The sequence below is a fragment of the Panulirus ornatus genome, chromosome 1, assembly GCF_036320965.1.
Source record: "Panulirus ornatus isolate Po-2019 chromosome 1, ASM3632096v1, whole genome shotgun sequence".
Taxonomy (NCBI): domain Eukaryota; kingdom Metazoa; phylum Arthropoda; class Malacostraca; order Decapoda; family Palinuridae; genus Panulirus; species Panulirus ornatus.
The window spans coordinates 93183963-93196661 of record NC_092224.1 but is presented as its reverse complement, the minus strand read 5'-3'; the positions used below and the strand labels follow the sequence as shown (position 1 = coordinate 93196661).

General features: G+C 39.4%; 1 protein-coding gene across 6 annotated transcripts in view; it reads left to right on the top strand.

Moving 5' to 3' along the window:
- LOC139751036 (fibroblast growth factor receptor 4-like) overlaps positions 1 to 12699 on the top strand; it is a 341174-nt gene that overhangs the window by 293217 nt on the left and 35258 nt on the right. For 5 of the 6 annotated variants that reach the window (XM_071666158.1, XM_071666176.1, XM_071666165.1 and 2 more), the window contains 2 exons: positions 1003 to 1226; positions 11233 to 11386. In XM_071666158.1, coding sequence (XP_071522259.1) covers positions 1003 to 1226; positions 11233 to 11386 — 378 coding nt within the window. The remainder of the gene's footprint in view (positions 1 to 1002; positions 1227 to 11232; positions 11387 to 12699) is intronic. The other variant, XM_071666179.1, reaches the window with a different exon arrangement.

Genomic DNA, 12699 nt, shown 5'->3' with positions numbered 1-12699 from the left:
GGTAAATATGTAATGGCAGCTTCTAATTGCATAGGTTTAAGGGAGCCAACTTTAAGATGGTTAACAGTTGACTTCTCAAGTTTTAGGTTATTCTTCGTAATGATTGCTCAGATATATCTATCCAACAAGTTTAAGGATCACCAGTCCTTTCCATGGTGAGTAGGTGTAGGTAGACAGCCAACAACCTGGGAGGTATAGTACCAGTACTACCCACATGGGTATTGGGAGGATTAATGATGCCTGTGGATGTCAAGCTTCACTCCTCTGACTTGGGAAGCTGTCTTCTCTTTCTGCCTCACTCACATGTGGACTACTAGCATTCTGTCCACAACATACAATCTCTCCTTGTCATGCATAACATTTGGGAACACTTAACTCACACATCTCATTCTTTTTAACCCTAGATTTTCCTGCAGTGAGCACTATGCACTGGTCCTGCCTTTAGGGAAAATGGTGAGAGCAGTAGATAGAAGTAGTAGGTAGGAAAATCTAGAGAGGAAAATTCAGTAGAAACATTAAATGGAGATAATTGGTAGGAACATTAAGTAGAAGAAGTCAGTTGGAATATAAGTAGGAGCCTTTGCAAACACTGCGTTGTTGCCCTCTGCCAGTGGCCTGTTAAGGATGAGTAACTAAAGGCTTAGAAGAGGCACTGGAATTCTCTTGTGATGAGATTCTATTGCCTTGGCCATCCCCATGAGGGAGTTCCAGGTAGGAACAGGCATCAGAGATATAGATAGCTAGATAGATGGTCCTTTCCATTTCAAATGCCATTAGTGAAACCAAATAATTTTTGAACCAAAACAACTTTACTCTTTGCTTCGTGCAGCTCTGGCTTAGATACATAAGTTAATCTCAGAAGCATTTCTAAAGAGTGAGGGTATTTCTTGCTTGTTATGTGGTGATGATGAAGTGGTTTCCATTTCTCTATCCTTTGTGGGTTTATTTTTATTTTCTAATTTGGGTCTTACTAATTCACCCCTTCTTGCCCTTCTACTATAGAACACATACCTTCTCGGCCAATCTTCACCAAGCACCTGGAAAATGTGACAGTAACTCGAGGTGGTACTGTACGCTTTGAAGTGGACATCTGGACAGAAAACACACTAATACCTTATGTAGTGTGGCGAAAGGATTTACCATTCTCATGGTCAGATTCTAACTCTCAAGATTCCTCTATAATTGTGATCGATAAAGGAGTCCTTGAGACTGCCGTGAATGGCCAGGTCAGAATTATTTTGAAAAGTCAGCAAAATGCATAAAGTTTTAAGTGAAATGGAGTGAACAGGCAGTAGAAATGCTGATGAAAAAATGTATTTGTGAACAAAAATAATTGCATGATTATTGAGATTGCTTTTGTAATGAAATATATAATTGTTTTTGAGTTGTTGCTCTTAACATAACTTAATGAGAACCCCAAATGATAGCATGTGGTAAGACTCGATATTGAATTTGCATGTGTTGACCTCTCTCTTATATAAGAATTTACAAGCAGTGAACATTAACCCCATGGATTCAGTTCAAGGTTCCAGGCCTTCATAATGTAAGGTTAGCAAGTATATGTTGTTTTAATTGATTGACTTTGGATATGAGTTAATTGCTTGCTTTGCATGTTTATTTTTGATTTCAATGGAAGATTGTTTTCCTTTGGATTTACATGCAAAAGGTAAGATTCCTATCTGCTCTTTGCCTTCTGTGTGTGATGTTATTGTTTTGTTTGCTTTTTATGTAATGTTTAGTATTTCATGTTCTGCATTTCTGCATTGGACATGTGATTTAAGGAAATGCTCACTAACAAATTTAAGAGAGGCCCAGTTGGAGGGATTATACAAGGTGACTCTAGTAGAACTATGTTGAATGTGTCGTCCAATCACTGCTTGACAGGTCAAAGGTTGAATCTATAAAGGAGAGACACCCAGGATCCATTTTGTATTTGTTGTACTTCCAACTGCCCCAGTATTTAGACCAGCGAAAATGATGGGTTTTTGAAACTTCAGCATGACTAGCTCAGGGGCAAGTGTATGTGCTCTAAAAAATTTTCTGCTTTAGAGAGTGTTTTAAGAAAATTGTGAAAATATAATATTTTATAAATGTGGAAATATTCATAGTAAGTGACCTGGGTAGTTCAGATAAGGCCAAAGCTCCATTAAAAGCATAATTAAAGCACATATATTTCAAAAATTTAAAAAAAAAAAAGAATATATCCCTGGGGATAGGGGATTAAGAATACTTCTCACGTATTCCCTGCGTGTCGTAGAAGGCGACTAAAAGGGGAGGGAGCAGGGGGCTGAAAATCCTCCGCTCTCGTTTTTTTTCTTTCTTTTTTTTTTTTTTCCAAAAGAAGGAACAGAGGGGGCCAGGTGAGGATATTCCAAAAAAGGCCCAGTCCTCTGTTCTTAATGCTACCTCGCAAATGCGGGAAATGGCAAATAGTTTAAAAAAAAAAAAAAAATTCAAAAATGAATACTTTTTTATGTAAACTTTCCCACATAAATTAGTTGAAAATTCAACAAGTCAAAAAAATATAATCAGACCCTGAACTCCATCATTGAATAAGAATTCTGTCTAAAAAATAAGAATTCTGTAATATATGAATATTTTATTCTGATGCAAACAACAAAATTGTTTTCTTTTTTTAAACTTGATTGCCATTAGCGAGGTAGTGCTAGGAACACATTAAGAGAAGCTTCATCCACTCACATTCATTCTTTAGCTGTTGATGTATATGCACCAAAACCACAACTCTCTACCCACAACAAGGTCCTACAGCCCTTTCCATAGTTTACCCCAGACACTTCATGTGCCCTGGTCTTGACAGCACATGGACCCCTGTTTACTTCATCATGCCATGCATACTCCTCACCCCCCCCCTCGCATGTTTAGGCCCCGATCGTTCAAAATCTTTTTCACTTCATCCCTCCATCTTCAGTTTGGTCTCTCTCCTCTTCTGACACATAAGTTCTCTTTTTCAACCTCTCCTTGCTCATTCTCTCCATATATTCATATCATTTCACACACCTTCATCAGCTCTCTCAATCACACTTTTTATTACCACACCTCTCTTGATTAGAAAGGGTAGTGAGTGGTGGGATGAAGAAGTAAGAGTACTAGTGAAAGAGAAGAGAGAGGCATTTGGACGATTTTTGCAGGGAAAAAATGCAGTTGAGTGGGAGATGTATAAAAGAAAGAGACAGGAGGTCAAGAGAAAGGTGCAAGAGGTGAAAAAAAGGGCAAATGAGAGTTGGGGTGAGAGAGTATCATTAAATTTTAGGGAGAATAAAAAGATGTTCTGGAAGGAGGTAAATAAAGTGCGTAAGACAAGGGAGCAAATGGGAACTTAGTGAAGGGCGCAAATGGGGAGGTGATAACAAGTAGTGGTGATGTGAGAAGGAGATGGAGTGAGTATTTTGAAGGTTTGTTGAATGTGTTTGATGATAGAGTGGCAGATATAGGGTGTTTCGGTCAAGGTGGTGTGCAAAGTGAGAGGGTTAGGGAAAATGATTTGGTAAACAGAGAAGAGGTAGTGAAAGCTTTGCGGAAGATGAAAGCCGGCAAGGCAGCAGGTTTGGATGGTATTGCAGTGGAATCTATTAAAAAAGGGGGTGACTGTATTGTTGACTGGTTGGTAAGGTTATTTAATGTATGTATGACTCATGGTGAGGTGCCTGAGGATTGGCGGAATGCGTGCATAGTGCCATTGTACAAAGGCAAAGGGGATAAGAGTGAGTGCTCAAATTACAGAGGTATAAGTTTGTTGAGTATTCCTGGTAAATTATATGGGAGGGTATTGATTGAGAGGGTGAAGGCATGCACAGAGCATCAGATTGGGGAAGAGCAGTGTGGTTTCAGAAGTGGTAGAGGATGTGTGGATCAGGTGTTTGCTTTGAAGAATGTATGTGAGAAATACTTAGAAAAGCAAATGGATTTGTATGTAGCATTTATGGATCTGGAGAAGGCATATGATAGAGTTGATAGAGATGCTCTGTGGAAGGTATTAAGAATATATGGTGTGGGAGGAAAGTTGTTAGAAGCAGTGAAAAGTTTTTATCGAGGATGTAAGGCATGTGTACGTGTAGGAAGAGAGGAAAGTGATTGGTTCTCAGTGAATGTAGGTTTGCGGCAGGGGTGTGTGATGTCTCCATGGTTGTTTAATTTGTTTATGGATGGGGTTGTTAGGGAGGTAAATGCAAGAGTTTTGGAAAGAGGGGCAAGTATGAAGTCTGTTGGGGATGAGAGAGCTTGGGAAGTGAGTCAGTTGTTGTTCGCTGATGATACAGCGCTGGTGGCTGATTCATGTGAGAAACTGCAGAAGCTGGTGACTGAGTTTGGTAAAGTGTGTGGAAGAAGAAAGTTAAGAGTAAATGTGAATAAGAGCAAGGTTATTAGGTACAGTAGGGTTGAGGGTCAAGTCAATTGGGAGGTGAGTTTGAATGGAGAAAAACTGGAGGAAGTGAAGTGTTTTAGATATCTGGGAGTGGATCTGGCAGCAGATGGAACCATGGAAGTGGAAGTGGATCATAGGGTGGGGGAGGGGGCGAAAATTCTGGGGGCCTTGAAGAATGTGTGGAAGTCGAGAACATTATCTCGGAAAGCAAAAATGGGTATGTTTGAAGGAATAGTGGTTCCAACAATGTTGTATGGTTGCGAGGCATGGGCTATGGATAGAGTTGTGCGCAGGAGGATGGATGTGCTGGAAATGAGATGTTTGAGGACAATGTGTGGTGTGAGGTGGTTTGATCGAGTGAGTAACGTAAGGGTAAGAGAGATGTGTGGAAATAAAAAGAGCGTGGTTGAGAGAGCAGAAGAGGGTGTTTTGAAGTGGTTTGGGCACATGGAGAGAATGAGTGAGGAAAGATTGACCAAGAGGATATATGTGTCGGAGGTGGAGGGAACGAGGAGAAGAGGGAGACCAAATTGGAGGTGGGAAGATGGAGTGAAAAAGATTTTGTGTGATCGGGGCCTGAACATGCAGGAGGGTGTAAGGAGGGCAAGGAATAGAGTGAATTGGAGCGATGTGGTATACTGGGGTTGACGTGCTGTCAGTGGATTGAATCAAGGCACGTGAAGCGTCTGGGGTAAACCATGGAAAGCTGTGTAGGTATGTATATTTGCGTGTGTGGACGTATGTATATACATGTGTATGGGGGGGGGGGTTGGGCCATTTCTTTCGTCTGTTTCCTTGCGCTACCTCGCAAACGCAGGAGACAGTGACAAAGTATAATAAAAAAAAAAAATAATACCTCTCTCTTACCCTTTCATAACTACTTACTTGATCAGACCACCTCACATCACATTTTGTCCTTAAACATTTCATTTCCAACGCATCCACCCTCCACCACACAGCCTTATCTACAACCCATGCCTCACATCCATGAAATACTGTTGAGACAACTTTACCTTCAAACATACCCATTTTTGCCCTTCCAGATGAGGATCTCTCTTTCCACACATTCCTCAGTGCTCCCAGAACCTTCGCCTTCTCACTCACCTCATGACTCACTTCCTTGGTTCCATTCACTGCCATTTCTACTCCCAGGTATCTTAAACAATTTACTTCTTTCAATTTTCTTTCATTCAAACTCACACCCCAGTTAACTTGTCCCTCAACCCTGCTAAATCTAATAACCTTACTTTTATTCACGTTTACTCTCAACTCTTTTTTTTATTGATATTTGTAGTATTTGTCCCATCCATGGATCTTTTTGTGTAACACTGAGTCATTCCAAAGGAAAATGTACATCTCCAAACAAGAAGGGAAGGTTAACTTGGAGTAAAGCCTTCACTGAAAATTGATTAACATTTAAGAGGCCAAAAATAAGAGCACTTTTGAGAAATAAGGACACTTGAGAACCCTGGAGTGTCAGACAAACAAAGTACCATGCTCATGCATCTGTTATTTTGAGAAAAAATATAAGGCATAGAGTATTCATATGACAGCTGATTTATATATGTTGGCAAGTTTTATAACTTATGGGTATGGAGTATCCTGAAACAAGGAATTTTACAGAGGATTGATATTTGGTTAGATAGGCTAATGATATGTTGTCTTCCTCTTGCTCCATCTTGTTTTAAAGCAGAGAAAGCTAAAACTGAACAAACAACACAATTAGACATGGTATTTTTGTCCTTGAACTGTTTTCTGAAATGCTTTTCTGTCACCCTAATCTCTAAAGGTATAGAACTCCCATGCTCCCAGATATCAGCACAGGCAACATCTGGCTGTCAATTCATGGTAATTAATTTTTCGGCAGCCACAGTTGCTTTACATGATGAGAGGTTAAACAAGGAAATTGGGGTTGCCAGCAGTTTGCAGTGGTTTTAAAGGCTACTTGCTGATATAGATAGTTCAAGAGATGTGGACCTTATGAGTGACAGCTCTCTCCCCATACTGTGCAAACAAAAACAAATAGGTAAATACATTTGTAATTTTGTTTCTTAAAATCACTGCAAACTTTCCCACCTGTGCCAAGAAATGATTAGACATTCCACCAACCACTCCATTCAACATGCACATCCAGCAACCTCTCCCTTTATGCCTGTCAATTAGCACACAGTCAATAACAGGGGCCCCTGGTAGCAGTGGATTCAGGGAGACATTTTGCATTAGTGACATTTGAGAATTAGGATACAGGCTCTTAGATCAGTTGATTCTCATGCAGTAGTGAGAGATTTGAAAAAATAATTTAGATTTCCAGTTTACCATATAAGATACTATTTTTCTTAATGATAAGATATGATAATTGAAGGTTCTTTTAGTCATAATGCAGTTTAGAATGATTTCAAAGCAAAATGATTTTAGATTTGTATTCCACAAGCTTTGGCAAAATATATTGGGATTCATATGCCACCCACCGACAGTCAGCTTGGAAACATCTCTTGATTTAGACAATTTTTTAATGAAAATGTAACTGAAAATGTGGCCATAAGCAATTAAGATGGTGGTGAAGTGGGATTAATTAAGCAATGCAATAGTGTTGTACCCACTCCTTGAATTATATGATTAATCAAATGTTTAACTGGATGTGGAGAGGTTTGTTGAGGCCTTTTGAAAGAGGTAACCAATTTTAGCTGTGATGTGTCTCTTTTATTCCCTCTGTAAAGCTCCCTTTAGCTACATGAAAAATCTTTAAGCTCAACAAAAATGTAAGCAAGAAACAGAACACTGTTGGAACAGGCAGAGCAGTGAAACTGAAAATGCTTAGCATAAAAAAGCTTGATAAAGTGTTTTACAATATAGTTCAAGAACTCCCTCACCCTTCCTTCACAAACTGGTAGATTTAGGCAGCTGCACATGATAGATACAGAGTGGCAAAATTAAGTCAGCCAGATGGACAGAGAAATAGGGACACTGTTTATTGTGAACATTGAGTGAATGCCAAATAATTATTGTAGGATGTAGTAAGAACACACTTATTGATCCTCATAAGAAAATAAAAGTTTTACAAATGAATAAATTTCAAATAGAAAAATTGATGAATGTAATTCAAGTCATAATAACACAACTCCATGAGGCTAAGCCTAGGTTTGGACATATGGAGAGAATGAGTGAGGAAATGGTGACAAAGAAGATACATGTCAGATGTAGAGGGAACAAGAAGCAGGAGACCAAATTGGAGGTGAAATGATGAAGTGAAAATGATTTTAAGCAGTTGGGGCCTGAACATACAAGAGGGTGAGAGGCATGTAAGGAATAGAGTGAATTGGAACAATGTGGTATACTGGGGTCGACGTGCTGTCAGTGGACTAAATGAGGGCATGTGAAATGACTGGAGTAAACCATGGAAAGGTCTGTGGGGCCTGGATACGGATAGGGAACTGTGATTTTCGTGCATTACTTAACAGCTAGAAACCGAGTGTGAACGAATGTGGCCTTTTTTGTCTTTTCCTGGTGCTATCTTGCAGAAGTGGGGGGTAGCGATGCCATTTCCTGTGAGGCGGGGTGGCACTAGGAATGGATGAAGGCGAGCAAATATGAATATATACATATTTATATATGTATATGTCTGTGTATGTATATGTACGTATATATGCATGTATGGGCATGTATGTATATATGTGTATATAAGTGGATGGGCCATTCTTCTTCCTTGCTCACTCATTCGCTCCATATGCCCAAAACATTTCAACACACCCTCTTCTGCTCTCTCAACCACACTTTTTTATTTCCACACTTCTCTTAACCTTTCATTACTGACTCAATCAAACCACCTCACACCACATATTGTCCTCAAACACTTCATTTCCAACTCATCCACCATAGTCCATACAACCCTATCTATAGCCCATGCCTCGCAACCATGTAATATTGTTGGAAATACTATTCCTTCAAGCATACCCATTTTTCTCTCTAAGATAACATTCTCTCCTTCCACACATTCTTTATCACTCCCAGAACCTGTGCCCTTTCCCCCACTCTGTGACTCACTTCCACTTCCATGATTCCATTCGCTGCCAGATCCACTCCCTGATATCTAAAACAGTTCACCTCCTCCAGCTTCTCTCCATTCAAACTTAAATCCCAACTAACGTGTCGCTTAAAATCTTTTTCACTCCATCCTTCCACCTCCAATTTGGTCTCCTGCTTCTTCTTGTTTTCTCCACTCCAGATACATATATCCTCTTTGTCAACCTTTCCTCTCTCATCCTTTCCATGTGTCTAAACCATTTCCACACACCCTCTTCTGCTCTCTCAACCACACTCTTTTCATTACCACACATCCCTCTTACCCTTTAGTTACTTTCTTGATCAAAGCACCTCGCACCACATGTTGTCCTCAAGCATTATATTTCCTACACATCCACCCTCCTCCATACAACCCTATCTGTAGCCCATGCTTTGTAACCATATAATATTGTTAGAACTACCATCCCTTCAAACATTCCCATTTTCACTCCAAGATAATCTTCTCTCTTTCAACACATTCTTCATCGCTCCCAGAACCTTTGCCCCCTCCCCCACCCCATGACTTACTTCCTCTTCCAATGTTCCATTCACCACTAAGTCCACTCCCAGATATCTAAAACACTTCACTACCTCCAATTTTTTTCCATTCAAGCTCACATCCCAACTAACTTGCCCCTCAACCCTGATGAATCTAATAACCTTGCTCTTATTCACATCTACTCTCAACATTCTCCTTTCGCACACTTTTCCAAACTCAGTCACCCACTGCAGTTTCTCACTCGAATCAGCCACCAGTGCTGTATCATCGGCAAACAATTACTGACTTGTTTCCCAAGCCCTTTCATTCCCAACAGACTGCATACTTGCCCCCTTCCAAAACTCTTACATTTACCTCCCTAACCACCCCATCTACAAAGAATTTAAACACCCATGGGGATGTCACATACCCCTGCTGCAGACTGGCCTTCACAGGGAACCAATCACTCCCCTTTCTTCTTACTTGTACACATGCATTACATCCTTGGTAAAAATTTCTCACTGCTTTTAGCAGCTTACCTCCCACACCATATACTCTTGAGATCTTCCATAAAGCATCTCTATCCACCTTGTCATATGCCTTCTCCAGATCCATAAATGCCTCATACAAATCCATCTGTTTCTCTAAGTATTTTTCACACACTTTCTTCAAAGTATACACCTGATCCACACATCCTTTACCACTTCTGAAACCACACTGCTCCTCCCTAGTCTGATGCTTTGTACAAGCCTTCACCCATTCAGCCAATACCCTACCATGTGATTTTCCAAACAAACTTATGCCCTTGTAGTTTGAACACTTACCTTTATCCCCTTTGCCTTTGACAAAGATGTTGGCATTATACATGCATTTCTCCAATCCTCAGGCACTTCACCATGATCCATGCATAAAACTGTATATCCTTACCAACCAGTCAACAACACACTCTCTCCCTTTCTTGATAAACTCAACTGCAATACCATCTTCCACAAGGCTTTCAGCACCTCTTCTCTCTTCACCAAACCACTCTCCCTGAATATATATATTCATCAGAAATGATGCTGAAGTTTTTCTGAAGATCTTGTAACACCCTCTGCTACAGCTGAACTATAGCAGTATCAAAGTCACAGCATAGTTTAGCCCAAAGCTTGCATTATTCTCTGCATTATATTAAGTTAATTTTCCACTGGATACTTGAAAGACACTCATCTACTTTTTTTTTCCTCCATCTTGATGAACTCGTCAGCACACTTGCATTGTTTTTAGCTGACCAGCCACCAAGAAATACAACAAAGGACTCTGCCATTGTAAACAAATGCAACTATAAGTGCCCAAAGAGTAGCACTTATAGTCACCAATTCATAAAGAATTATACAGATTCTGTTTTGGGGGCTTTCAATGGGTTATTGGTACATCTCGAATTTTGATGACTGTATGGAATGATTGAATTCCTGGATGATCAAACTTTTTTTATACAGACAAGTTGTGAAGTATTTATTTGACAAACATTCAAAGTAATTTTACTTTTCTAAGAGTGATGAAATACAACCCAAGATGAAATGTGGCTCATTCTAATGTGAGTTCCAAAGTCCATCACAAGAGTGACAGACAGCATCATAGCTAATTTATCCCATGCTTAGAAGTAGTATGGGGTATGTTTTGATCCTAAGAGCTGCGCTAACTACCTCTTCCAACTCGCTCTTGTATGATATGACTCCTGTATACTTTAATGTTATCTGATCATCTAGCTTTTCTGCTTGAGTAGTGGAAAGTGTAGTGCACATGAAGTGGGCCTGGGATATCTCTGATCTCTGTGAGTATTCATTAGGTTGACTATCAATAAGGACCTCCCTATACCAAACTGAGCACTTCCTTACCTCACAAAGTCATGTGCAGGAGTAAGTTTTTCTTTTGTCACAATTACTTTTTGTTTTATAAGTCCATTTTAGTAGAATTGTACTTCAGATGGCATTTTACCAGGTAATCATATTTTTTTTTTAACATTCTCAATATTTCATAATCTTATATGATGAAATGAATTGGAAGTACACCCCTAAAATCTTATATGATGAAATGAATTGGAAGTACACACCTAAAATTTTAGTAATATGTAATTTTGTTTAAGATTAGATTAGAGCTAAATTGCAAGTCATTAGAAATGTGTAGCTGGATATATTTATTTTACATATTTTGTTTAATAGATTAACATATAAAATGATCTGTAATTAGTTACCCATACCTCAGATCATAACTTTTTCATGGTGTAGACTTGAAGTAACTCTCATACCAATAGATATCTTTGTTTCTACAGGAGGGTGGTAATATAACAAGCACAGAGGATCCTCAAATCTTAATCTTGACCAATGTCACTGAGAAAGATGCCGGCTGGTACACCTGCATAGCTGCCAACAGTCTTGGAACATCATCATCTACAGCTTATCTCAGCATTATTGACATTGTAGATGGTATGCTGATTAACATTACAGTTAAACACCCAAAATTGGATTCATTGCTGACAAAAAAATTTCCTTGTCTCTTTTGCTTAAATTAGTATAGATGTCCCACCCTTGGCAAAATTTTGCCCTGTCTTGCTTTATCTCTGTATCTCTCTTACTCTATCATCATTAACTCCATTCCCAGTTTTCATGAGATGTATCAGGTATGTATAGTCTGAAAACTCGCATATATATCCTCATCCCATGCCCAGTGTGAGTAAATTTTTCTTTTATTGATCATTAAGTGTTATTTACAACAAATTTTCATCCAACAACTCAATTAATCTTACTCTGCCTATAATAAGGTAAAGCATATTGGGGGTGTTGATTAACTGGATGGCATCGAGGATGAGCACCTTAGTGGCAGGCAAAATATCTTGCATGGCTTTCACAACTTCCTTTCCGTACACTATCTCTTTTACCATGACTCACTCACTTGGTATTATTTCTTGTCCCAAACAGACCAGATTGACTTCCCTGTCATTAAACATATTCAGCATTCCTTCAAAAGACTTATTCCATGTTTGTAACTTCTTTAACCTTTATCACCTTCCTGTCTTCTCTCCTCACTGTTAACCCCATTCGTTCTGTTGCTCTCCTTGCCTTGGAAACACAGCATGTATGATGTCAAGAGGTAACATGACAAGATTTTGAAATTTTGTGCTTAAACTAAAACTGGATGTTTTGGCTCTGAGTGAAATGAAGCTCAAGGGTGAAGGGGAAGAGTGGTTTGGGAAAGTCTTGGGAGTAAAGTCAGGGGTTGGTGAGAGGACAAGAGTATATATATATGTATTTATATTATATTATCTATCATACTTTGTCATTGTCTCCCACGTTAGTGAGGTAGTGCAAGGAAATAGACGAAAGAATGGCCCAACCCACCCACATACACATGTATACACATAAACTTCCACACACACACATATACATACCTATACATTTCAACATATATATATATCTACATACACAGATATATACATATATACACATACATGCTGCCTTCATCCATTCCTGTCGCCACTCCACCACACATGAAATGGCACCCCCCTCCCCCTGCATGTGCATGAGTTAGCGCTAGGAAAAGACAACAAAGGCCACATTCGTTCACACTCAGTCTCTAGCTGCCATGTGTAATGTCGAAACCACAGCTCCCTATCCACATCCAGGCCCCACAAACCTTTCCATGGTTTATCCCATGCTGTTTCCTGCATCAGTGAGGTACCACCAGGAAGTAGACAAAGAACGGCCCATCCACTCACTTACACACACACACACATATATAT